Source organism: Bufo bufo, chromosome 1 (assembly GCF_905171765.1).
Source record: "Bufo bufo chromosome 1, aBufBuf1.1, whole genome shotgun sequence".
NCBI classification, from domain to species: domain Eukaryota; kingdom Metazoa; phylum Chordata; class Amphibia; order Anura; family Bufonidae; genus Bufo; species Bufo bufo.
This window is the reverse complement of record NC_053389.1, coordinates 7,720,140-7,748,082: the sequence shown is the minus strand read 5'-3', so window position 1 is coordinate 7,748,082 and position 27,943 is coordinate 7,720,140. Positions and strand designations below refer to the sequence as shown.

General features: G+C 47.6%; 1 protein-coding gene across 3 annotated transcripts; it reads right to left on the bottom strand.

The window, feature by feature from the left end:
- Positions 1 to 96: 96 nt before the first annotated feature.
- LOC120991047 (guanylate-binding protein 2-like) lies at positions 97 to 27,943 on the bottom strand. 3 transcript variants are annotated; one of them, XM_040419942.1, is made up of 11 exons: positions 27,822 to 27,943; positions 9,469 to 9,680; positions 8,985 to 9,112; positions 7,728 to 7,837; positions 5,491 to 5,681; positions 3,478 to 3,720; positions 2,477 to 2,760; positions 1,409 to 1,621; positions 1,042 to 1,144; positions 532 to 725; positions 97 to 246 (listed from the first exon to the last, which is right to left on the bottom strand). In XM_040419942.1, the coding sequence occupies exons 1-11, from the start codon at positions 27,926 to 27,928 to the stop codon at positions 130 to 132; spliced, it is 1,902 nt and encodes a 633-aa protein (XP_040275876.1). In that variant the 5' UTR covers positions 27,929 to 27,943; the 3' UTR covers positions 97 to 129. The 3 variants fall into 3 exon arrangements, with proteins under 3 accessions (XP_040275876.1, XP_040275881.1, XP_040275887.1); XM_040419947.1 differs by lacking the exon at positions 27,822 to 27,943 and adding an exon at positions 21,997 to 22,101; XM_040419953.1 differs by lacking the exon at positions 27,822 to 27,943 and adding an exon at positions 21,985 to 22,095.

The window sequence follows — 27,943 nt, the reverse complement described above, 5'->3', positions numbered from 1 at the left end:
ATTCTTCTCTTATGCTGGATTACCAAGAATTCCATAATGTGGGATCCAGATTATGGGAACTTTACTGCACCAATAATTTTAACTTTTGCTAAGGAGTTTTTTTTAAAGAGTTTATTTTTTCAAAGTAGTTTACAATACAATACAACTTCCTTCACCTGAGCTGTTCTGACTCCGTAAACTATTGATTTCTCTCTGCAGAGCGTTCATTTTGTCGTGAAACCCTGCATTCATCATCACTTCTTGCTCCTAAAATTGAATACAAAAAAGAGATGAGACAAGGAAGAAATTTATCAAAACGCCTGCAAAATACTAAAGCTGTTGACTACAGTATACTTGAGCAGCAAGACACCACCAGTAAGACTCGAAGGGTCAGCAACTGCTACTCAGACGGAACTGATACACAACCCCCGAGAGATGGTACAAGAACAATACCACTTAATAAACTGTATGCATTTTATGGTGTTGACCAGTTTTGGGTCATGCTCCACCAAGAAACATCTAATGTCCGCGGGCAGCTCTACAATACTCTACCTTAAGCTTCTGCTTGATCACCAGTTCGTTTTGCTGCATCATCATCTTCCTCTCTCGTTCCATGTTGTCCATGACCATTTGTTCATGCTGCTTGAAGCTCCTGTTTTGGTCTTCCATGCGTTCTTGCAGATTTCTGTTATTTTGCTCCATAATTTCTCTCTCCCTCTCTGCATTTTCCACTTGAGCCCGTTCCTCTAAAATAGTGAGTACATACTGATAAGTATTAATAGATAAATATCAGAGGGTCCCCCACCAGTGGAACCCAAGAAACTCTATATTAGTTGGTACAGGGAACCCCACCAATCCTAATAAAGAGGGTTCGATTCATCAATGTGGCCTCTTTTTAGTTTTTTTCTGCACAGTTTCTTACTACACCTTTGTCAGAATTTTGCAGCGTATAGTTAGGGTCATAATTTTGTCCCTTTTCTAAGCACAGAGGTCCAGAGACCTCAATGGGTCAAATACCGGGGGCCATGACACTACAGGTTTCAGGAGCTGCCCGTCTCTCACCTGCTAGCTGTCTCTCTTTCTCAGTCAGGGTGTTGTCTGCTTGGATGATGGAAGCTTCAACGTCCTTCTTCTCAGAGACGTACTCCTGCATCACTTCCAGACCCTGTGGATACAAAAAATGAAAATGCTTATGGGGGGGGGGGCGGGTGTCATTTTACCTGAATTATGCAGTTGTAGTTTGACTATTTTTAAGGGAATCGTATTTCAGATATCCAAAAGGGTAGTGAAGGGGACGCTCCAGCCCAATCGGAATTTCACATTGTAATTATGTATTTGCTAATTGTTTAGGATTCCTACGACATCGCTGTCTGGAAGGTCACTGAATGTGATTCTTATTTTGCCTTCATCATCTTTGTGAACTTGTTACCTTTATGCCTTTTCCAGGAGTTACGTTGTAAGTTTCCATAACCTTAAGCTTCTCCATTAAATACAATTTGTGTCCCCCAGGTTTGGAATATCTTCCGGCCAATATGTCATCCTCCATAGTCAGACTCAGCTGTCGGAGAAGTTTCCTGCAGAAATCTCTTGAAGCCGTTTCATTCTTTGTGGAATATTCATTCATTTTATTATCAATCAGTTCCTGTTAGAAAAAAGTGAATTTTTTTTTTTGCAAATCCTCTGCAATCATCATGGAAACCACCAGTATTGTGCAGGACTGTGCTGGAGCAGGTGGTGAGAAAAATCTATTAGATCTTCTCAAACTTCGGGGTGAATACAAACGATCTGCAATAATTTGGAAACTTTTGGTTCAGTGATTGTGAAATAGTTTTTCATTGCATCATGGGAACTTGTTGACATAGTGAATCCCCATATTGCCCCATGTTAATGGAGAGTAGTCACTGTCTTAGGGCCCCCAGACACATCAGGCTATTGTCGGAAGAACTCACATGGAACATGTCAGCCGACGCCAGTGTGTATGTGCATGGAGGACTCTGGAGAGGGAGCTGTCAGCAGATCTGAGTATGTATGTGCATGGAGAAGTCCAGAAAAGGACCTGTCAGCAGATCTGAGTGTGTATGTGCATGGAGAAGTCCGGAGAGGGAGCTGTCAGCAGATCTGAGTATGTATGTGCGTGGAGAAGTCCGGAGAGGGATCTGTCAGCAGATCTGAGTATGTATGTGCGTGGAGAAGTCCGGAGAGGGATCTGTCAGCAGATCTGAGTGTGTATGAGCATGGAGAAGTCCGGAGAGGGAGCTGTCAGCAGATCTGAGTGTGTATGTGCATGGAGAAGTCCAAAGAGGGAGCTGTCAGCAGATCTGAGTGTGTATGTGCATGGAGAAGTCCGGAGAGGGAGCTGTCAGCCTCTCTACCTTTACAGTGACCATGGACTATCCTCGGCATTGTGATGCTGGTCCCGAGAACTAATGATTGGAATTCAGAACATAAGAATACAGAGATTCAAACAATTTTGGGGACATTTGGATCTGGGACTGACCTTCAACTTGTGTTGATATTTCTGGTCCTTATCATTCAGTGATCGTCCCAGGAAGACTTTGATGGCCTCTTTCTCACATTCCATGTGTAGGTTCAGGAATTCTTGCTGTGTCTCTGTTGGGAACTTCAGGACATGGTTGTCCATCTCCCGTTCATATTCGGACAGTGCGTCTTGTAAAGCTCCTGTGTTTTCAATCTCGGACAAAGCCAGAACCGCATTCTCCATGCAGGGGACTGTTCCGCTCTGAATTGCCTTCACATAGGAGTCAGCGAGAACCGCTAACACTAGAACATACAAGTAAAGATCCAACATGGAGCATTGTACGGCCATCATCCCTGAGCAGTTAACAGCAGTCAGAGATATGCTTTACAACAGTTACATGGACTATAGGAACCTGCAGACTTCTATGGGAGAGTGTTGTGGGCATGCTCCTTAACGTGCAGAGGTCATTGTGCAGGGAGGGGAGGAGATGAGCTGTGATCATCTGTTTTCAAATGGTGGACCCTGAGTTATATAGGTGTGATATGCTATTGTATTCCTGCCTGTGATGATAATGAGATGACTGCTAAGAAATGATCTTTACAGTTACTGTCAGCCTATTATAGGGGTCAGTGTGAAAACTGAAAGATTTCAGGACTTTTTATATAGATTGGATAGTAATATGAACAATAGAACAAATCATCACATAAAAACGTGATTTAAACAATAAGGTAAACATTGTCACGCCTCGCTCTGTCAAGTGGAGAAGATGCGGCAGTTGCAGAGAGAGCAGAGCCTCTAGGTGTAACGACAACGCCCCCATTGCTCCTAGAGGCTCATTTGCATACATTAAAATATAATTTTCCCATGCAATGCGGGCAAATATGAACATGAGACCAACACAGACGCTTTCAGCTGCCAAGTGCACATGGTAGAGGTCAGCCAGTGTCAGAGGGACAAATCTGCTGACAGATGTCCATTAATGGAGGGCGTGCATACTTATTCCTCACTATGTGACTTACTTCTCCCGGTGACTTCCATTCCTCCAGCCAGTGTCTTCACGCGGCTCTCGGTGATCATGTAACTGTAGAATCTCGTTGCCTGTTCCACAAATTCCTCTTCCAATTCACTTTCTTCTAGTTCTTCCAGAACCTGAAGATTTTTCTTTGACGCCGGTCGGTCAAATACGAAACATTTGTGCGTGTGGAAAAAATGTAGAATGCACTCACGGGGTAAATTATAGTTCTTGGCTTCCTTGTCAGTACCTTGAAGAGATAAGTTATCAGTGTTACTATACAGTAAGTGAACGCCACTCTGCTCAGGGGTGAACCGGCCGAAAAGCTTGTCGAGATTTCTCAATGGGGCTTCCTAGTTGTTGGCAGCTGCAGGTACCAGTATGTACCATACATTGGACACCGGGGTTGTCACAGTAGAGCTGACACTTGGTACCAGTCAGGACCACATGATTGGAAGTTTATATCAGACTGAGGACCACGTCACCATCACTTGGCTCTTGAGTCTAGACCTTATAACTTGGTTCCGGGATCTGCTATCAGTATCTCATCACCTGGGGTCTCACAGCTGTAGACACCCCCGATCACTAGAGCGAAGGGGCAGTGATGCTATCGGGTTTTTGTTGGCTTTTCTAGACTTTTATCGGAGGCCACATGGAGAGTCCATGGCCTCCATACTCTGCTGCCATTTTGATCTTGTGATTGGCCAGCGGGTTACAGGGGTCTGATCCCCACAAATATTACATTGATGCCATCTCCTGGCAATATGACATCAGCGTCATACGTGGAAAATGCCATATCCCTAGAACTGATCATGGACTGTATCCTCCCCTTCATCACCCCCATCCTCTATACCGCGATATTACATTTCACCTGACTATATCAGCATTACACAAAGATAAACTTTACTTTATATTTTTTAAATTTTAAGTACAAAAACAATCTTTTTGTTCTACTGCACATTCGGGGGAGGAAGGGACGGGGAGGGCCTACTGCAGCCAGTTGCCTTACAGCCAGATGCATGAAGAGGAGGAGGAGGAGGAGGACATGGCTGAGCTCCTGGGACACACAGCGAAATTCTTGATAAATTTATCAATTTTAATCCCATAATGAGACAAAATGGGATTTAAGGAAAGGAGAAGATGAAGGAAGCACTTGGACTGTTGTTTTCCATTGACAGAAGAAGACGTCTTCTTCACTGATAATGCAGCAGAAGGATAATTAAAAGTGAACATTTCTTCATATTTTTTCAGTAATGAAGTTCTTAATCTCAAGACAAAACAATTACATGAAACGTCCAATTGTACAGCAGTCGGTGAGACTTCATCTCTACCGTATCACTAATTTGGTTCGGCCCCTGATGAGTTGCCACATACCGTAATATAGTGATGAACATGAAGGGAACATAGACAGGCCGTGTTATCTTCTACTCTACTCTCATCAGGAATTCCTGCTTTATCTACAGCATTTAGTCCTTAGGAAAGGGAGAAGTGTGAGAGCGGAGCAGTGGTAATAGAGAGTCTTGATGACCAAGAGTTTCTTTCAAGTTGAACTCTCAACGTTCCTGAGGGATTGCGCCACTGTTCCCTCCCATCTTCATGTGATTTAGGTGAAGCAAGGCATGCTGGGATTGGTTAGAAAACCCAACAGGAAGCTGAAGAAAACAGGAAGTAAAACAGGGCAAGATCCTGCCAGGATGCAGTGATGTGGAGATCAGGGGAAGGAAAGAGCCGACATGAGAAACAGGAAGATGGGGCAAAAATATGCAGCGTTTGGGGAACTCTGAGCAGTTATATTATCATTTTTTTTGTGTAAATGTGGCAGAAATCAATAAGAATCCAATATTTGGATCAGTGAAGTACTAAAGTCATGAGACTCGACCTGCAGCTGGAACTTCACGTCCAGACACATTACCTAGACATGAAAAGTCCACCCCCGCCCCGGTCCAGCACCCGGAGCCCTCGCACCTATCAAAACTTACAGAAATTATTGTCAACAAATGCTTAAAATGAGAAATGTTACCTCTCCTCATCTGCAGAGATGTCATCAGATACTCGTCTTCTGTGATGGGTTTACCGTCCTTCTCCAGTAATAGAGTGAAGTCTCGGACGCACCAGGTGAATGACGGGAAGAATCTCTTATATTCGCCGGTGTCGTCTTTTGCTCCGGAGGACGACTTCAGCTTAATCAGTTTTGTCAGTTCGGTCACATAACTGGGAGATTGTATTGTTAAGGAAAAGGTGAAAGGAGGAGAAAGAGAGAAATCTAATGTAAAGGAGAATGGAGATTATATACAGTGTTGTGCAAAAGTCCTAGGCAGGTGTGGAAAAGTAAGCTTTCACTAATAGAAGGATTAATAGTTTATGGCTATCAATGAACAAAATGTAAAGTGAATGAAGAAAATATGCAAATGAGCTCTTAACAAGCTCCGCCTCTAATGCCACCAGATGTGAAGAAAAGAGAAATGTAAATCCAATCAGTGTTAGCGCCCCCCGCCTTCAGCATCACTATACACATATATACACCTGTATATAGTATCAGCTCTTCAAGGTACATATACAGTATATACACTATACACATCTATACAATATATACTCCTGTATATAGTAGCACTTCTTCTAGGTACATATATATGTAACATCCCAGAGTGGTGTTACCACTTCTGCACCCTGCTACTGTCTTTTATGGGCTAATATGACTGTGTATTTTATTCCAGGTCCTCCACACTGTGCATGTGTATTAATGTTATGTAACTGTTCATGTAATGTCCCTGGTTCACCAGCAGGTGGCAGAAAACACGGCAGAACTGTACTTAGGTAGAATGGAGCTTTCCATTCTATTCTACCCTCCTTTGGAGAGAGGTGAGCGAGTCCCTCTTCCAGCAGGAAGGGTGGGGACCAGTTTCTAGTCAGTCTAGTTTACCCCCAGCTAGGGGAAGGGTGTGCAAGGGAATGTCTTTGTTGGACGTGCCCATGCCAGCCAGAGCACCCTAAGCTCTGCTGGCCATGGAGGCCAAAGCTTGAAGCCTCAGGAGCCATGAGGAAAGTTCCCTGGCATAACCTAGAGTCAGACTACAGAGAGAGAGAGTGCAGCATACAGAAGAAGCTGAGCCAGCCTGTCAGTACAGCAGAGAGTGAGAGAAACAGTGGTAGCAGCAGATGCACCACCAGGACCTACAAAATGCAAAGTGCTGCCCCAGGGACCTGGAAACAGAAGTGACCTAATAGTATTAGGAGGCCATTGGAGGATGGGAGGTCTGGAGGCTTTTTTGGCATCTCTTGTGGGTTTGCTATGCAAAGGTGTAATTACAGCACATTACACTGCGTGGTCTTAGAGTCTATGTGGCACCACCAGTGAATCAACCACCGAAATGGTACGCTCGGTTACATTCTACCAGTTTGAATTTCCACTAATTTCTATGTGAAGTAGATTTGTCTTTTCAGGTGGAAATAGAGCAATAAGTCAGCAGATAACATTCGGGTGTAACCTGAATATTTGGGATTCTTTTGTAGAGTTTCTTTCTCCATGCCTGTTGAGTAGATGGACCCATGTGATGTGAGAGCCGTCACTAACCTTCTGCTCGCCCCTCCCTTCTAGAGCAGTACACTGAGGTAGAGACAGTGCAGCTTCATCCCCCTCCTCCCCCATCCTCTTCGGCTCCTGTTACTGTTTCACACTATTTATGTTTCTTTGTGACTGAAGAGGTTTCTGAACATTTGTAAAGGGTCTGCAGGCACAAAAAGGGGAACCACAGCCTAATAGAAGGTGAGGAAGATGACACATCCCCGAATAAGGTTCAGATATCCACATGGATTGCAGATAAATACAATAAATGGAATGATAAAATCTAATAAAACGTATTACCAAGGGAATTAACTACCATAGTGGCCGACCATGCGATTTCTATGGGGCCCAGGGCAAGAGGGGGCCCAGTCTAAGTTGGGATCATCTCCTCTTCTGCTGGAGGTGAAAACTTGGTCAGGAATCTTCCTTTTAAAGGAACTTTTAGCAAATGAAGCAGTGGAAAAATTTCCAAGGGTCATTGAAAAGGGTTTATTTGAAGAAGATGGAGAACCGCACTCTACTAATTATGTTCTGGTGCCGGTCAAGGGCTGCAAGCAGCCAGTATACATGAAGTAAGGTTTTAGGCAGAAACCCTCCAGTCCTGTGTGGGGGGCCTGGTTTGATCCTTGCTATGGGGCCCTTACTTCTCTATGTAAGCCTCTGCTTAGTCCTAAATGAATATGCATTAAGGATACTGTAGCTGCTCCATAGATTGCTGGTCAATGGTCCCCAAGCTATTAAACACGAAGGCACTGCTCAGCAGCACCGCCAAGGAGAAGATCCAAGCGTCGTTCTTACAGTCTCCCTGCCGTACAAGAATATGATTTTAATGCAATTTCTCAAAATCACCAAGAATTACAGATTGTAGATTTCTAATGTACATAAGCCTTATGCTGTGAGGTCATTGCTCGAGCAGCAGAGGATTGAGTAGAGTAAGTAAATCCTGGACATGGTTCCTCACTTTCCTGGTATTCAGCCCTGACTTCATTTTCACTCCTATCACAATCCCAGCGATAGTTATTTCAGGGAAAGCTTTGACTGACGACTGTTCTGATGCCCGTAAAAGACACAAAGGAGGCCAGACTAACGGCGGCAAAACCTGCCAATATCGGTAGGATGGGCTAATGGGTATGAGATATTATACAGACAATATTTCAACAGATATTGGGGAAAGAAGGATCACACCTGCTGAATTTCAACAAGCAGACTAAGTGTGCATGTGTATGGGAGGGGGACTGAAGGAAATGAGCGTTTGGCTGATGACTATTGAAGACGTAGGGCCACCTTAAAGGGGTTGTCTAGTAATTTTAAGTTATCTTTTATTCAATATAGAGGATAACTATTAGATCAGTGGGAGTCCTACAGCTGGGACCTCCACCGATCATGAGAACGGGGGGGGGGGGGGCAAAATGTATGGAGCATCAGGTCGAGCATGCACATTGCCGCTACATTCATCTCCATGGGACCTGCCAGAAATAACCAAGTGGTGTAACCACCGACAATCCCATAGAGATGAATGGAGCTGCAATGTGCATGCTCAACCCTGTAGGGAAGGGGCCCTTGTTCTCATGATCGGTGCGGGTCCCAGCAGTAGGATACCCAATGATCAAATAGATTTCCCTGATCCTGTGGACAGGATATAACTTAAAATACTGGAGTATGCCTTTAAGTGAATGAAGCTAGGAGAGAAATTTATTAAAGAGTACAAAAAAAAAAAAGGTTTATCTTTTGGTCTAGAAGCAGCACCCACTGCTCCATGGACGGTGTCTCATCTTGGGGTTCAGCTTTGTTCACTTAAATGGGTTTAAGCTGCAATACCAGACACAAACTAAGGACAAGAGGGGCGCTGTTCTTACAAAAAACAAGCTCATTTTCTACACTCTGACAACCCCACCAATGAGTAATCCACACTACAGAGAGCCCTTCATATCTGTCCAATTGGTGTAACCCACCTTCTCCACATCGCCCAGTCCCTCTGTATCCAGTAGAATAAGGGTTTGTCCAGGATTTTGAGGGTGAGGAACGCACCACATCCAGATCCCTTTGGTCTTTGACTGGATGCTGGATCCCAGAGCAAAACCTGGAAAAATTCACAAATAAACTCAAATAAGACACAGAAATCTGAAGCCTTAAAATTGACCAGGTCTAGGACAGTGAAGGGGTTAATGTGAGTATGACTGGTGGTATAGTTGTGGCTCCTCAAGGCCGATCGGCTCTAACATGACGTGGGAACTCTTCACTTTACTCAGAGGAGTGATGGCGAGGCTCTGCCCTGAAGTCTCGAGGATTGCGTACATGCAGTGACCCCCTTTAGTGGCGGCCCTGATCCCCCGTTACTTGGGTTACAATCCATTCTTCATATAACACTCCTTCTCGAATACTCTACAGATATTATATCACATGTGACGTGTTCTGGGCGTAACATTTATAACTCACCGCTTCTTTTCCCGGCCAGTTTGTTCATCAGATAGGATTTCCCCGTCCGGTATTTTCCTACGATTGCGATAACCACCACCGGCTGCGAGATTTCCAGAAGGATCTTCTCCGCATCTTTATTAATGACCAGAGTATTCCCGTTAACATTCTCTATCAGGCAGATAGGCTGCGGCATCGAAAGCACTGGCGGCATCGTCAGCAGCGGGCGTGTCCTTAAGAGCCACAGAAATAAGAGACATAAGATATATATACAGTTGCAAGAAAAAGTATGTGAACCCTTTGGAATGATATGGATTTCTGCACAAATTGGTCATAAAATGTGATCTGATCTTCATCTAAGTCACAACAATAGACAATCACAGTCTGCTTAAACTAATAGCACACAAAGAATTAAATGTTACCATGTTTTTATTGAACACACCATGTAAACATTCACAGTGCAGGTGGAAAAAGTATGTGAACCCCCAGACTAATGACATCTCCAAGAGCTAATTGGAGTGAGGTGTCAGCCAACTGGAGTCCAATCAATGAGATGATATTGGAGGTGTTGGTTACAGCTGCCCTGCCCTATAAAAAAACACACACCAGTTCTGGGTTTGCTTTTCACAAGAAGCCTTGCCTGATGTGAATGATGCCTCGCATGAAAGAGCTCTCAGAAGACCTATGATTAAGAATTGTTGACTTGCATAAAGCTGGAAAGGGTTATAAAAGCATCTCCAAAAGCCTTGCTGTTCATCAGTCCACGGTATAGACTTAAAAATTTTCGCTAAATTACTAGCCCTGAAACCACGCCCCTACATTCAAAACTGTATTCATAGAGAACAGGTGGGATTCGTCCCAGGACGAGAGACCCACGACAACACCATCAAGTCCATTATGAATCCTTGGGGGTCCGATGTTTTGATATCATTCTGTCCGGTTAATATTGGTTGATCACCGCCTCATATGCGACGTGCCCACAAGGTGGAATTCCACCTTGCACATGCTGACCAGACTGTGCAAGCAGCAGCAGGTGATAGTGGAGTTTCAGCTGCAGTACGCACGGGTGAGTCACTCTGCGGAACAGCACCACCTCACCACCAATGACTGGGCCTCTATGCGAGACCTGTGTTCCTTGTTGCGCTGTTTCGAGTACTCCACCAACATGGCCAGTGCCGATAACGCAGTTCTCAGCGTTACTATCCCACTTCTATGCCTCCTTGAAAAAACGCTCATGGCGATGATGGAAGAGGATGTGGCACAGGAGGAGGAGGAGGAAGAGGGATCATTTCGTAGGGTTTTCCGGCCAGTCATTCCCAAGTGGCTCCGAGGGTGGGTTCCTGCACCAACAGAGGCCAGGTACACAACTGTCCAACCAGGCCACAGTTCAGGAGGATGACGAGGTGGAGAATGAGGAGCAGGAGGAGGAGGAACCATGTTCACAGCAGGGTGTCACCCAGACCAGCTCATGGCCATCACTGGTGCGTGGATGAGGGGATACAGAGGACACAGACAATACACCTCCCACAGAGGACAGCTTTTCGTTGCCTCTGGGCAGTCTAGCACACATGAGCGATTACATGCTGCAGTGTCTCCACAACGACCGCCGAGTTGCCCACATTCTAACTTGTGCTGATTACTGGGTGGCCACGTTGCTGGATCCCCGTTACAAGGACAACATACCGTCCTTAATTCCCTCACTGGAGCGTGATCGTAAGCTGCGCGAGTACAATCGCACACTGGTAGACGCGCTGCTGGTGGCAGCACGCCACAACCAGCACCACCAGCTGTTATGGAACGTTTTAGCAGGAGGCAGCATTTCACCAACATGGTGGAGCAGTATGTGTGCACACACTTACATGTACTGAATGACAGGTCTGCCCCGTTCAACTTCTGGGTCTCCAAATTGGGCACATGGCCTGAGCTTGCCCTTTACTCCTTGGAGGTGCTGGCCTGCCCTGCAGCCAGTGCAATATCTGAACGTGTGTTTAGCATGGCAGGGAGCGCCATCACAGACAAGCGCACCCGCCTGTCCACAGCCAATGTGGACAAGCTCACGTTCATTAAAATGAGCCAGGCATGGATCCCTCAGGACTTGTCCGTACCTTGTGCAGAATAGAGATGTATACCGGCGCTAACCAGCCATTGTTATACTACAGTGCAATTGCTCATTCTTGTATTTTGGATATTTCACACTCTTTTGGAGTGTAACCTAATAAAAAAAAAAAAAATTAAAACCAAAAACGAGTGTTGGCTACCTCGTCCTCATCCACCGCCGCTTCCACCTACACACCTACGTACACCGCCTCCTCAAACTCCTACTCCATATGGAACTCCACCTCATAAATCAATTTTTTAAATAATTTTTTTTACACATTTTATTTTATGTCATTTTACTAATTTGTGTTACATTTTCGGGTGAATTTCACCAATTTTTGGGTGTGATTATACATCTGCTCTACCTAGTTGACAGCTTAATAAATTTCACCAATTTTTCTGTTACATTCTTGGGTTGACATTTTACAATTTTTGCCGTGAAACCCCTGCTCTGCATAGGTGACAGGGACAGAAATTTTAAAAAATAATTTGTTCCATTGGTGAGTGACATTAACCCATTTCTGGCGAACCCCTGCTCTGCATAGGTGACTTAGATTTCTAAAATTCGTCTTTAATTGGCCCTTTCATTCGATCCTTCCGCTGTAATAGCTTGTCCCACATTTCTGCTTCATCCCATTGCAGCCATTGACCTCCATTGGATGTGGTCTCCCTTTCTCACGCTCCCTCTCCGGCGTGGAACCCTGATTCGCTGATAACCGTAATCAACATGGTAGGCTCAGAATAGAACATCGAAAGTTGATAGAGAAGATATCCAAATGGATGTTGGACGTCACAGGGACGTGTGATCAGGCAGAAGTTATCTAGAGTCAACAAAGAGGCAGAAGGGCCTCTCTTGGCTAGCGTTTCCTAATCCAAAATACCCCTGTGACATTCCCTATAAATTTTTATTAATCATTCCAATAACAGGGCATCTTAAGAGTCTTGTATTGTTATTTATCGTCACTACCTCCCCGAGTCAGGAGTGGGTAATTGCCCCGCGCCCCCTCCATAACTTGGATGCTTCTGCTTCAATACTGTGTCCCACATTTCCGCTCCATTACATTTAATTTCATTTATTGACCTCCCTTGGATGTGGTATCCCTTTCTCACGCTCCCTCTCTGGCCTGGAACCCCGATTCCCCGACACCGGTGATCACCATGGTAGGCGCATAAAAGAACATCAAAGTTGATAGAGAAGATATCAAATTGGATCGTGGACATCATGGGGACGTGCGACATGGTGGGGCAGTAAGTGTGCACACGCCTACACGTCCTGAATGACGGGTCTGCCCCCTTCAACTTCTGGGTCTCTGGGCACATGGCCTGAGCTTAGTCTTTAGGCCTAGTTCACACGAACGTGTGTGATCCGTGGCCGTATTGCGGCCCACAAATTGCGGGCCGCAATACACGGCCACAGTTCCGTGTGCATTCCACATCACGGATGCGGACCCATTCACTTCAATGGGTCCGCAAATCCGGAATTGCAGAACAGCCGCACGGAATGGGACCCCTCGGAAGCACTACGGAGTGCTTCCGTGGGGTTGCGTCCCATACTTTCATTCCGCATAAAGATAGAACGGGCGGATCGCGGACCCATTAAAATGAATGGGTCCGCGATCCGATGCGGCTGACCTACGGCCGGCGATCGTGCATTGCGCAGCACGGGCACGGGTCACAGTTCGTGTGAACTCGGCCTTACACCTTTAAGGTATTGTCTGAACGTTTGTTTAGCACGACTGGAGGGGGTCATCACAGGTTATATTTTCCAATGTTTTGGGGGTGTACCCTAATTTAAAAAAATATAAATAAATTTAAAACCAAAAAGCAGTGTAGGTTACCTCCTCCTCCTCCACCGCCGCTTCCACCTACACCGCCACATCCACCGCCTCCTCAACCTCCTACTCCATATGGACCTCGTCCTCTAGATCAAGTTTATTATTTTTAATTATAATATTTTATGTTATTTAAAGTCATTCCCCTATCCACATTTGTTTGCAGAGCACTTGCCATGCTCTTAACCACATTTTGATGCCATTTGCAGCCCTCTAGCCCTTTCCATGACATTTTTACAGCCATTTTAGTGCTCAAAAGTTTGGGTCCCCATTGACTTCAATGGGGTTTGGGGTCAAGTTCGGGTCCCGAACTCGAACTTTTTTGTGAAGTTCGGCTGAACCGTCGAACTCGAACATCCAGGTGTCCGCTCGACTCTAATTAGGAGGTGGTCAAAAACAGATCAGTTGGGTCGTGGTTTTCGGGTTGTTTTATACCAGGTGGTGGGTTCGGTTGTGTGCCCAGTTCAGTGTCTTAGGGAGTTTTGGGGGCGAAAGGTTGGGGGCGGTGGGCCGTTGTTGGTTCACGAGGATGGGTCGATTATTTCTCGTTTCCAGTTTACGGTGGAACTGCGAGCTTGTTTAGCAAAGTTGGATAGAGACCCCTTGCTGTTTGGAGGTCATTCTTTACGGATTGGCGTGGCCACGGAGGCGGCTAGGAGGGGGTTGGGGGATAATATCATTAGTCGCATTGGTCGATGGAAGTCTATCCGGTTCCGGTCCTATGTTAGGCCAGCGTTGTTATAAAAAGGGTAATGGAGTTAGTGTGGGGATAGGGCATGTTGAGGGCCTTTTTGGTTGATATGTTGTATTCTGTGTTCCCTGCAGGTGGTTCAGCGTGCCTGGTTTGGATCATGGGGCACTCTTACGTGTTCTGGGGAGCGTTGCGTGCAGTGGTCAGGCCGGAAGGAAGACAACTGGGTTTTCCTAGAGAGGTGGCGGTGATTCGCTGGTTGGGGATGAGAGGAATCCTGTGGGGTCGTGGTCTCCCGGAGTTGCATAGATTTGCAAGGTTGGATATGTCCCCGGGGGTATTGGTGTTACATGTGGGGGGGAATTATTTGGGGGTGTGCCCCTTTAGAGAGCTCACAAGGGACATTAAATTTGATTTGCTACGTTTGTGGGCTCAGTTTCCAGGTTTGTTGACGGTCTGGTCGGATATGGTGCCAAGGAAGCAATGGAGGGACGCTAGGTCGGTGAAGAGGCTTAACAAAAGTGAATAGGGCGGTAAGTCGTTTTGTGGTGAGGAATGGCGGTCTGGCGGTGTGTCATAGGGAGTTGGTAACAGGTGAGGGGGTATTTTGGAGGGGGGATGGAGTACACCTGAATGTGGTGGGGATTGACTTGTGGTGTTCGGGTTTACAGGACGGGATTGAGTTAGCTTTGCGGGTGTAGCGGGATGCAAGGAGGTGAGGTTTCACCCCGCTTTGCTTCGTGGGCAGTGGTGGGGTCCTTGGAGTTGGTGGTTATGGTGGATCTGGTGTGGTGGGGAGGGAGCCAAGTGGGCTCTGGACTCCCAAGGTATTGGAATTTGGGGCAAGATATGGCGGGTATCTGCCCATGTTTGTTGCCCAAGGTTACCGTTTTCTGCCTCTGAACTGGCATTTATCGACTAGAGGTAATTTAATTTAATTGAGGGGCGGGGCAGGTACCAGTCTGGTTTACGGGGCTCCAAGGACCCTCCCCGTGTTTATGTTTTTTCTTGGGCGAGCCTTCAGGTGCTGCTGTGGCCAATAAAATCCACCTGTGGTGCTGTGTCTTTATTTGGATTAGGAATGGGGGACATTGAAGGGAATGACTCCATAATACGCTTGTCATGAGGGTTCACATACTTTTACCGCTCACAGACATGCGATATCGGAGCATTTTCCTCCAGGTCTAAGACCTCTTTCACAAAAGCATGACGGATGCGTTTAGGATGCGTTCAGTGAAACTTGCACCATTTTGCAAGCAAGTTCAGTCTGTTTTGTGTGCGATTGCAGTGAGTTGTTTCTGCGCAAGTTCAATGCGTTTTGATGTGTTTTTCACACGCGTGATAAAAAAAGCCGGGATTAGACTTACCGGTAATTCATTTTCCACGAATCCACCATGACGGCCCAGAGAGATTGACCCCTGACCTCTGTAGGGGCAGGAACAGAGACAGGTTGAAAGGACCCCTCCCACCAACATTCACCAGTGAGTTCCAGATTATAGTGCCACAACCACCGGTTAAGAAGTGAAACAACTCAAAAGTTGATTTATTTATTTATTTATTTTTTTGGTATTAACTCATACCAAGTCATTTTTTGGGTGGGATATCATGCCGCCATGGTGGATTCGTGTAAAATGAATTACCGGTAAGTCTAATTCCGGCTTTTCACTTCACCACCATGACGGCCCAGAGAGACACAACAGATTATATACGTCTTAGGGTGGGGCAACGGCCTGTAGGACCTTGCGACCAAAGGTCAGGTCGGAAGACCTGGATAAGTAGAGTCTATAATGTTTAATGAAGGTGTTTACACTGGACCAGGTTGCGGCCTGGCATATTTGATCTAGGAAAGCTTCTGCCCTTTCAGCGAATGAGGCAGATATGGCTCTCGGGGAGTGAGCCCGAATGACCTCTGGACAACTGATGCCTTCGATCTTGTAGCAGTCTGTAATAGCCTGTTTTACCCATCGGGCAATGGTAGATCGGGAAGCTGCCTTCCCCTTATTTTTACCACAGAAGAGTACTAGTAAGTTGTCCACCATTCTTAGGTCTCTAGTGACCTCTAGGTATTTTAGTACTGTTCGTTTGACGTCCAGGGTATGGAAACGTTCCTCTCCAGAAATTTTAGGATTCTCACAAAAGGCACTAAGCGCTGAGACCTGGACTCTAAGGGTAGAAGGACTTAACCCTGACTCTAGTCCTTTTTGCAGGAAATCCAGGATCCTCTGTATATTTGGTTTAGTCTGGTCTGGGGCTTCGTCACCTGACCAGGTGCAGAATCTTTTCCAGATTTTAAAATAAATGGAGTTAGTCACCTTCTTTCTGCTGGCCTTCAAGGTAGATATAACACCCTCAGAGAGACCTCTATGTCTTAGAAGGTCGGACTCAGGATCCAAGCCGAGAGGTTGAAGATTTCTGGATGAGGATGGAGAACCGGCCCCTGGATCAGGATATCCTTTCTCCTTGGGAGAATAAATGCTTCCTGTGGGGAGAGGTTGGTTAGAATCGAGAACCAGCTCCTCTTGGGCCAGTACGGGGTGACCAGGATTACTCTAGCCCTGTCCCTGATGATTTTTTGGAGAACCCTTGGGATTAACGGGAACGGAGGGAAGGCATATGCAAGATCCCAGTTCCAGTGCAGGGAGAAGGCATAGATCGCTAGGGGCCTGTCCCTCGGGTTTAGGGAGCAAAAGGTTGATACCTTTGCGTTTATCCTTGTAGCGAATAGATCTACCAGTGGGAGGCCCCATCTCTGGACAATCAGATTGAAGATGTCGATGCTTAGAGACCATTCTCCCTGGTCTATGGTAGTCCTGCTGAGGAAGTCCACCGCGCTGTTTAGGCTTCCTTTTAAATGAATTGCAGATATTGACTTTACATTTTTTTCCCCCCAAAGGAAGATTTTTCTGGACAGACCTTCTAGTTTTTGAGACCGTGTGCCCCCCTGATGCTTGAGGTAGGACACGGTCGTTACATTGTCTGAATAGACCTTTATATGTTAGTTCCTTAGTTTTGGAGCGGCTGCTCGTGTTGTCTCCCAAACTGCCCTGAGCTCCCTGTAGTTTGAGGACTGAGCTGCAATTTTCGGAGGCCAGTCTCCCTGGTAGAGGTTGGAGTATATTTTTGCGCCCCACCCCTTTACGCTGGCATCGGTCTGAATATGCACTACTGGGGTTTTGAACCAGACCATGCCCTTCTTTAGATTTTTTGTTTGAAGCCACCACCGGACTGAAGATTTTATGTGGCCCGGGATCAGGATTTTCCTGTCCAAAGAGGACAGCTGTTTGTCCCATTTTCTTAGAAGCCAGGACTGAAGGGCCATGTAATGGGCCTGGCACCAAGGGACTGCTACCATGCAGGCTGTCATCTGACCTAAAAGGCTCATCGTTTCTCTGAACGAGAAGGAGCGATGTCCTAGGAAGGCCCTGATTGATGACTGCAGGTTCTGGATTCTTTCTGCTGGAAGGAAGGTTGTTTGTTTTACTGAATTCAGCAAAACCCATAGGAATTTTACCCTGGTATCTGGAACTAGGGATGACTTTTTTAGGTTTATCACCCAACCTTGAGCTGTCAGAAGGGAACAGAAGATCTCTCGATCTGCTATAGACTGATCCACCGTGTTTGAAATCAGTAGAAAGTCGTCTAGGTAAGGAATCTCTACCACCAGCTTCGTGAAAATCCTTGGGGCTGAGGCCATCCCGAAGGGGAGAGCCACAAACTGGAAATGGTGAACAGACCCTCTGTGATCCCTTACTGCAAAACGCAGGAGCCTCTGAGACTGGGTGTGAATAGCAACATGATAATATGCGTCCTTCAGGTCGATTGTACAGAGGAACGCATCTTTTTTAATTAAAGGAATGGTAGAATTTAGGGATTCCATCTTGAACCTTTTGTAAATTACAAATTTGTTTAGCCTCTTGAGGTTTATAATCATGTGGAAGGAACCCCCCGGCTTCTTTACTAAGAAAAGGCTGGAGTAGAATCCCTGCCCCCGTTGAAGCTCGGGAACAGGAATAACTACTTCTAAGTCCAGGAGATTCTGGACCTCCTTCCAAATCTGGCTGTACTGAAAAGGAGAAGAGTGGTGAGAAATCAGAAATACATTCGGAGGGGGGGAAGATAACTCTATCCTGTAGCCGTTCTTGATAAGATTTTGCGCCCAGGGGCTGGGAGAAGTCTGCTGCCACTGAGCAAAAAATTGGGATAGTCTTCCCCCTATCCTGGCATCACTGTTTCTCACCGCCCTTGTTCTGGGGATTGAGGAGGTACCCTCTACCCCTCCCCCCTTTTGGGTAACTCCAACGTCCGGATTTACCTTTACCACGAAACGAGCTATTTTGGGGAATATTGACTACGAAAGGAGGGTTTCTTTTTTGGGGTTTTCTCCTCAGGGAACCCTTTCTTTTTATCAGTAGCCTTCTCGAGAATTTTGTCCAATACAGGATAGAACACGTATTCCCCCGAGAAGGCTATAGAACACAACTTCATCTTGGAAGAGATGTCTCCTGACCAAGATTTCATCCAAAGTGCCCTCTGGGCAGCGTTGGACAATGCCGCGTCCTTGGCTGAGAATCTAATTGTCTCTGCAGAGGCGTCCGCTAAGAACCCTGTGGTGGATTTTAACAAGGGAATAGAGTCCAGTATCTGTTCCCTGGACGTCTTGTTAATTAGATGATTTTCTAATTCATTCAGCCACAGGTACATAGGCCTGGTGACTGAAGTAGTGGCTATGTTGGTCTTAACACTAAACATAGCTGCCTCCCAGGATTTTTTTGTAAACTGTCTGCCTTCCTTTCCATGGTGTCCCTTAACTGACAGGAGTCCTCGAATGGTAGCGAGGTTTTCTTATTAACTTTGGCCGCCTGGACGTCAATTCTGGGGACTTCGTCAAAAATTTTAGAGTCTGACGGGTCAAATACAAGGCGGTTCCTGAATTCCTTGGAAATTCGTAATTTATTTTCTGGATGGGCCCATTTATCCATCACCATCTCCTTAATGTTTTCATTTATGGGGAATACACGGGAGCGTCTGACCTTCAATCCCTCAAACATCTCTTCCTGAACTGTATGGGATAACTGGATGTCCTCCACCCCATTGTATCTCTGACCGCCTTTAAAAGGTCACTCATCTCGCTAGGAGAGAAGGAAATTTTTTTAGAGTCCTCGACGATCTTGCCCTCAGATAGGGGGTACTCGTCGTCCTCTTTTTTGGGCATCGCCCTCCAAATCCTCGGAGTCTGAGGAGGAAATGTCCGCCATCCTGGGCCGTTTGGGTGGGCGAGCCCCCAGGGTATCTTCACGGAGGGAGGCCAGAGAAGACTTAACTTCCTCCTGAATCATAGATCTAAACTCCTGCATAATTGAGGGTTGTTCTTCTCTCACTAACTTGGCAATACAATCCTTGCAAAGTTTTTTTAGCATAATCATCGGAGAGCCTGACGGAGCACTGGATGCATCTGGCGGTCTTCCTCGGCTTTTTTAAAGCAAGCTTGGCCTAAAGTGAGAGAGCAGCCCATCAATTTTATGTCGATCCAGTATAGTTGCATAAATTAGATGCAGTATACCAGAAGACCCCAGGGGGAGGGGCACATACTAGTGGCATACTAAGGCACCCTCCCCACTGGCCCCCATCTGTCAAGCTGCCGGCATGCCCAGGTGGGCTACTCACGCAGGGGCGCTCTGGAGCGGTCTGCTCCTTCTGCTGTGGCTCCTTCTCCTGGTCCGACATGTCCTCCGGTGTACAGAGAGCGATGCAGTGAGCGATGCAGAGAGCGCAGCGGGAAAGTGCTTGTGAGCATTTTTGTAGAAGACATACACTTCCGGGTTTCGGCCGGCTACCCGGAAGTGACGTCAGACGCGCGCGCCTGCGTAAAACATCCTTCCGGTCAGCTACCTACACAGGGAGGTAGGCGACCCAGCCGCAGCTCAGGGCAGGCTTCCCACAAAAGGGAGCGTGACCCCGGCGTCTCCCTGTCAGCTTTGGAACGGAGTCCGCTGGACCAGGGGACGCAGTCCTGGATGAAAAGGCCCGCAAGGGAGGCAATATACACCGCCGATGCGGTGTCATAATAAAAAGAGGTCCTTATCCACTTCACCTCCCTGAAAGCCAGAGAGGACTTTTCTCTGTTCTGGCCACTATAGGGGCAGGAACTCACTGGTGAATGGTGGTGGGAGGGGTCCTTGTAACCTGTCTCTGTTCCTGCCCCTACAGAGGTCAGGGGTCAATCTCTCTGGGCCGTCATGGTGGTGAAGTGGAAACTGAAGGTTTATAAACAACTTCTCCTAGCAACCATCAGTGAAAAACGCACTGTAGCCGCACAACGCAGAACTGATGCGTGAAAAAACCCACTCATGTACACAGACCCATTGAAATGAATGGGTCAGGATTCAGTGCGGGTGCTGTGCGTTCACGTCACGTATCGCACCCACACGGAAAACTCGTTCGTGTGAATGGGGCCTAATATTTTTGATTCCTTTGTTTGATTTGGTTCTTTATGTACTTTTAGGACAGTAGCTTTAGGTCGAGCGCCCCTTTATAACTGCGCGCATGCAGATGATGTCTGGTATGGAAATCACACTCACTAGAGCCACCAGTTCCTGTTCTATTCCTCCCCTATGCTTTTCACTGCAGCTTTGTTCATGTTAGTTGCTGTGTCTAGCACAATCCTCAGGCAGGAAATTAATCACTTCTCCAATTCTGATACATAATATAAAGCTACAACCCTTTCTGGGTGTTTCACATTGATTGGCTATCCTCAGGGCCACATCCAATTCCTGGCCCCCCGGCCGTACTGCAGCCCCTTCCTAGGTCTGTGACGTCACGTTCATCAGTCACACGGCCTATGTGCGGCTCAGTCGCATTCAAGTCAATGAGCCTGGGCTGCAATACCGAGCACGGCCACTACACAGTGCAGGGCGCTGTCATGTCTGGTACTGACAGAGGAGGGGGGGGGGAACACCTCCGCTGATCTTCATATTGATTTCCTGTTCTGTGAATAGCCCTTCAAAGTCTTGGACAACCCCTTTAAGGAGGTCGTCCAGGGGCGCAGCGACCACACACGGGTTTCACAGAATGGATTACAATTGGACAGTGAAAATTAAAAATGTTTCCATATAATCTGGAGCTTTAGCTCAAAATTAGTGATTTTCACAGGGATTAATAGGAGAGAAAGCGGCTCCTTGTACCGAGTAATCTGCAAGCGTCATGGAAGCTTCGAGGACGCAGGAGGATGACCCCCCCCCCATACTGCCCGCGCCGGGGGAGGGGGCGCACAGCATTGTAGTAAACACTCCAGTGAGGATGATAGGAGTGATCATCTCCTTCCCACAAACCGATCAGGGTACAATACACAGAATAAGGGCTCATGCACAAGAACGTATTTTCTTTCCGTGTCCGTTCCGTTTTTTTTTGCAGACCATTAATTTCAATGGTCAAAAACGGAAGTTACTCCGTGTGCATTCCATTTCCGTATGTCCGTATTTCTGTTCCGCAAAATAAATATAACATGTCCTATTATTGGCCGCATTACAGAGAAGGATAGGACTGTTCTATTAGGGGCCGGCTGCTCCGTTCCGCAAAATACGTCATCCGTATTTTTTGAGAATCCGCTTTTTTGCGGACTGTAAAACACATACGGTCGTGTGCATGAGACCTAATCCAGTGAAATATAATGGAAACGTCCCCGATAACTAGAAATTCATTGACGGAGGGGGGGGGGGGGGGGGGAGGTGACGATCTGCAGGGGGGTGACGATCTGCAGGAAATGTGCGGCATCTAGATGTTGAGAACACTTCTGCACCTAGCCAAAAAAAGGGAAGGGGTGTGAAGGGTGCAGACAGTCTGCGTAAGTCATCTACAGGGTTAATAATTCTGCTTCATGTTTTTACAAGTGGGTCCTGGGCCCCTGACATCAGCACATACCTGGTGACTAACCTCGGTGATATTGCTCTGCAGAGGGGGGGGGGAGGTAGAAGCACCTCACAGCTGCGGGCGTCCTCACCGTGCAGCACAGATCCCGCTCCTCGCCGTCCGTCCGTCCTCACCGTGCAGCACAGATCCCGCTCCTCGCCGTCCGTCCGTCCTCACCGTGCAGCACAGATCCCGCTCCTCGCCGTCCGTCCGTCCGTCCTCACCGTGCAGCACAGATCCCGCTCCTTGCCGTCCGTCCGTCCGCTCCTGCAGCTTCTTCTGCCTTTTATAGAGGCTCAAAAATGCAAGTGAAAGTGAAAGTGACAGAGAAGAGGCTGTGGTGGACATTCCTGGAACTGCAGTGTTTCCCGTCAGCTGCGCTCATTACACAATGAAGGGGGGGGGGGGGGGGTTTTGTATCTGTATTATATTTGCACATTGCGCCCCCTATGGGTGACATATTGCTGCTCTGTGGTAACCGGAGGGCGCGGGCTGTAACGCGTTGTCCATGAACCATCCTTATCCTCGGCTTCTTCCAGACCCCATTCTGTAGAAGTTCAGGAGCCAGCGGTCAGACTGGCCCCTCAGCGTGCCAGAGGATCCTCCAGGGGGCCCGGACTCTGGACCTAGAAGGGCCCAAAGATCCTGGAGATTTAGAGCTGCCTTTGGAGATCTCACCTGCACCAGGGTCTATCAGCCTTTACTGAGGGGGGACCCTGAGAATAGTTTCCTCTGGTGGCCGAAGGAAGCCCAGTCCAACCCCAGTAGTCACAGAAGTGACCCTTCCCCGCATCCCCAGACCCTGGGTGGGGGAGGCGTGCTGCCCCCTCATCTGATGCAGTCGGCGGGGGTGCAGGAGCAGGTTCAGCAGCGGGGTCAGGATGCATTCACCTTGCCCGGCGTGGGAGAGATGTCCAGGCTTCATCGGCAAGTTGGCGGGGTCAAGACCTGATGACAGCTGGAGGAGAGATCAGAGCCGGTCAAATTCCGCTATCACCTGTTCCGGCTGGTGGTATCACAGCGTCCATGCAGCCAGGTGAGATACGAGGGGAGTCCTCATTAGCAGTTGCTTGTCTCAAAGGGGCTCCCGGGGTTGGGGGGGACCCGGGAGTGTCCATAGCGGGTGGGCTGGGTGATATGTTAATGGGGTCACCTTTGGTGGCTTGGGGCTTACAAGGGTCAGCAGTACCGGGTAGTAGTGGGGCAGTGGGGGTAGACTGGACAGGGAATAGTGGGGCTGTGGGTACGGGGGCCAGTGTGTCGTCGGGGGCATCGTTACAAGGGCCGGCGGATAAGGACGGGGTTATAGAGAGAGAGTGTTTAGGAGAGAGAGAGAGACGGGGGTGGGGGGGGGGGGAGACGCGGTTGGACGACGTTGCGAGAGGGGAGGTATATGTTTGCTTTGAGGGGCCACTGGGGGCCCACTTGAGGCCAGAGATAAAAGAAAAAATTTGGAAAGGGGAGTACGTGGACATATTTTTTTACTCCTGCTGGAACGGTTTAATTTAGATAGGGAAAGTAAGTATGATAAAAAAAGGAAGATGAGGTCAAGCGGCGGTAACGTTTGATTCCGCGGACGTTTTCCAACTGGATGCAGGCGTTTGTGATCTTGGCCAGTGTCATTGGGGAGAAGGCGGCAGAGAATTTTTCCGCGCTTTTCTGTTACCTGGACGCGATAGGGGAGGAGTATCGGGTATATGGGGGGCTGGGGTTGTTGAGGTATGACGAGCAATTTCGGCAACGCAAAGCGGCTCGGTCTAGCATCCGGTGGGATCATAAGGATATTGGCCTGTGGATGAGGATCTGCAAAAAAAGGGGGTTAGTCAGCACCTCCCAGTGCGCAGGTGCACGCTGCCATGGCAAAGACCTAGAGGAAAAAAAGAGACAATGCAGCAGCACCCTGTAAATCAGACAAAGTACAACAATGCCATAATCACAAAAATAATGATCACCAAAATGATGGTGCTAATGCTACACCTTTTTATAAAGTGAGATGCTTGGCCAATGCATTTTGTACAAAAACATCTGAGCTCAGATGTGTAGCATTAGCACCATAATTTGGGTGATCATTATTTTTGTGACTATGGCATTGTTGTACTTTATCTGATTTGCAGGGGGCTGCTGCATTGTCCTATGGATGAGGGTGATGGCTCCAGTCAGGGCGGGGCGGTCCTTTCCAGGAGGTGCCGGAAGTTCTGGGCAATCAGAGCGCTCGGCGGCCTCGCAAAAGGGGTTCTGTTTCCTGTTTAACGAGGGTGGATGCAGATATGGGGACAAGTGCAAATTTAAGCACGAGTGTTCTTCATGTGGTGGGAATCAGAGCGCAGAGGTGCTTCAAAGGTCGTAGAGGAAAGGGGTGGGGGGAAAGTGGCTGGAAAAGGGGCGGACGGCAATTCGGGTAACCGAGATGGTTCTCTTTCTAAGTACCCAAATGCGAAGGCGGCTGGGTTTTTGTTGATGGGTTTTAGAGAGGGTTTTTGCATCCCGTTCGTGGAGGGCGCGTTTTGGCAAGGGAAGAAGAATTTGAAGTCAACAAAGGAGCATATGGGGGTGGTTGCTGAAAAATTGCGGAAAGAGGTGGAATTAGGTCGCATGGCAGGCCCCTTTTGGGAGTCGCCGATGCAGGATCTGCGGATGTCACCGTTTAGGGTTGTGTCGGAGAGGGAGCATAATAAGTTTTGCCTTATCCACCATCACCTTTCATTTCCAAAAGGGGGTTCGGGTAATGATGGGATTGCACTGGAGTTGTGTTCGGTGGTGTATACATCGTTCAATGAGGCGGTTCGTTGGGTTCGGACATATGGGCGGGGAGCGTTGTTGGCCAAGGTGGATATTGAGGCGGCTTTTTGTCTTTTGCCAGTACATCTGGATTGTCAGCACTTGCTGGGTTGTTTTTGGGATGTTTTTTTTTTGATCGGTGTTTGCCCATGGGTTGTTCGGTTTCGTGTGTTTACATTGAGACATTCAGTACGTTTCTGGAGTGTGTGGCGGTTGGGGTTCGATTATCCATTATTTGGATGACTTTTTGTTCATCGGGCCGCCAACTTCGAATGGATGCTCCGTGATATTCTTTTGAAGCCATGTCACAACTTTTTGGGGTTCCCTTGGCGTCGGAGAAAACGGAAGGCCCTACGTTGGTTTTAAAGGGAACCTGTCACCGGGATTTTGTCTATAGAGCTGAAGACATGGGTTGCTAGATGGCCGCTAGCACATCCGCCATACCCAGTCCCCAGTCCCCATAGCTCTGTGTGCTTTTATTTTGTAAAATAACAATTTGATACATATGCAAATTAACATAGAAGAGTCATGTCTTACTTGTGTGACTAGAGATGAGTCATATTTTCAAGCTCTGACTCATCTCAGGTTAATTTGCATATGTATCAAATCGATTTTTATGCGCAATAAAAGCACACAGAGCTATGAGGACTGGGTATTGCAGATGTGCTAGCGGCCATCTAACAACCCATGTCCTCAGCTCTATACACAAAATCCCGGTGACAGGTTCCCTTTAAGTTTTACCGTCATAGATACTATGGCTATGGAGTGCAGTTTGCCCGAGGACAAGGTTAATGATCTACGGCGAGAGGTGTTGGCTGCGTGTGGGTGACAAAAAACACGGCTTCGCAAGTTGCAGTTTTTATTGGGTAAACTTAATTTTGCTTGCCGTATTATCCTTTGGGCGGATATTTTGTAGGAAGTTGGCCCGGGCGACAACGGGGGTTCAGGCTCCTCATCATTTTGTGCGGCTTAATTGGGAACAGCGGGATGTTTTAAGGGTGTGGGCTTCCTTTTTAGAGAGGCCATCATTTGCATTTCGGCTTCGTCTCCTCCTGTTGTGTGCTTGCTTCAGCATTTGGTTTTGGGTTGTTTATCATTGAATGCTTGGATAGTAGCGACTCATGTGCCGGGGGAAACTCAATTGCGGACGCATTGTCTCGTTTTCAGTGGGATCGGTTTTGGGAGTTGGCACCGGAGGCGGACGAGCAGGGAGCGAGCTTTCCCCAGGAGCTGTGGAATCTGTTTTTGGATCGGCTGGAGAGTTGGTGAGGGGATCCTTGTCGGCAGGGACCTGGGCGGCGTAGGATAAGGCATGGGGTTTATGGGAGGCATGGAGGCAGTGTTTTCAGAGCAGGGGTTTAGAGGATGGGGTTTGTGGGGCAGTGCAGAGAGGAGGGATGGCTGCAATGCGTTTTGATGCGTTTTTCACGCCCGTGATAAAAAAAACTGAAGGTTTATAAACAACTTCTCCGAGCAACCATCAGTGAAAAACGCACTGTAGCCGCACAACGCAGAACTGATGCGTGAAAAAGAAGTCTCATGTACACAGACTCAATGAAATGAATGGGTCAGGATTCAGTGCGGGTGCTGTGCGTTCACGTCACGTATCGCACCCACACGGAAAACCCGCTCTTGTGAAAGGGGCCTAATATTTTTGATTCCTTTGTTTGATTTGGTTCTTTATGTACTTTTTGGACAGTAGCTTTAGGTCGAGCGCCCCTTTATAACTGCGCACATGCAGATGAAGTCTGGTATGGAAATCACACTCACTAGAGCCACAAGTTCCTGTTCTACTTCTCCCCCATGCTTTTCACTGCAGCTTTGTTTGTTCATGTTAGTTGCTGTGTCTAGCACAATCCTCAGGCAGGAAATGAATCACTTCTCCTATTCTGATACATAATATAAAGCTACAACCCTTTCTGGGTGTTTCACATTGATTGGCTATCCTCAGGGCCACATCCAATTCCTGGCCCCCCGGCCGTACTGCAGCCCCTTCCTAGGTCTGTGACGTTACGTTCATCAGTCACACGGCCTATGTGCGGCTCAGTCGCATTCAAGTCAATGAGCCTGGGCTGCAATACCGAGCACGGCCACTACACAGTGCAGGGCGCTGTCGTGTCTGGTACTGACAGAGGGGGGGGCAGACCTCCGCTGATCTTCATATTGATTTCCTGTTCTGTGAATGGCCAATCAAAGTCTTGGACAACCCCTTTAAGGAGGTCGTCCAGGGGCGCAGCGACCACACACGGGTTTCATAGAATGGATTACAATTGGACAGTGAAAATTAACATTTTTTTAATATAATCTGGAGCTTTTGCTCAAAATTAGTGATTTTCACAGGGATTAATAGGAGAGAAAGCGGCACCTGGTACCGAGTAATCTACAAGCGTCATGGAAGCTTCGAGGACGCAGGAGGATGACCCCCCCATACTGCCCGCGCCGGGGGAGGGGTGCACAGCATTGTAGTAAACACTCAAGTGAGGATGATAGGAGTGATCATCTCCTTCCCACACACCGATCAGGGTACAATACACAGAATAAGGGCTCATGCACAAGAACAAGAACTCTGTATTCCGTTTCTGTATGTCCGTATTTCTGTTCCGCAAAAAAATAGAACATGTCCTATTATTGGCCGCATTACGGAGAAGGATAGGACTGTTCTATTAGGGGCCGGCTGCTCCGTTCCGCAAAATACGGAATGCACACGGACATCATCTGTATTTTTTGTGTATCCGCTTTTTTGTGGACTGTAAAACACGTAAGGTCGTGTGAATGTAGCCTAATCCGGTGAAATATAATGGAAACGTCCCCGATAACTAGACATTCACTGACAGGGGGGCGGGAGGTGACGATCTGCAGGAAATGTGCGGCATCTAGATGTAGAGAACACTTCTGCACCTAGCCAAAAAAAGGGAAGGGGTGTGAAGGGTGCAGACAGCCTGCGTAACTGTCATCTACAGGGTTAATAATTCTGCCTCATGCTTACAAGTGGGTCCTGGGCCCCTGACATCAGCACATACCTGGTGACTAACCTCGGTAATATTGCTCCTCACAGCTGCCGGCGTCCTCACCGTGCAGCACAGATCTGTCCGTCCGTCCGCTCCTGCAGCTTCTTCTGCCTTTTATAGAGGCTCAAAAATGCAAGTGAAAGTGACAGAGAAGAGGCTGTGGCGGACATTCCTGGAGCTGCAGT

What these genes read in the sequence shown, in the direction of transcription:
- LOC120991047 (XM_040419942.1), bottom strand. Translation starts at nt 27,928, where the DNA reads ATGTCCGCCACAGCCTCTTCTCTGTCACTTTCACTTGCATTTTTGAGC. An exon ending in ATCTCTGCAGATGAGGAGAG is followed by an intron (nt 3,721 to 5,490) that starts GTAACATTTCTC and finishes TATCTCTTCAAG; the next exon opens with GTACTGACAAGGAAGCCAAG. An exon ending in AATGGAAGTCACCGGGAGAA is followed by an intron (nt 2,761 to 3,477) that starts GTAAGTCACATA and finishes TGTATGTTCTAG; the next exon opens with TGTTAGCGGTTCTCGCTGAC.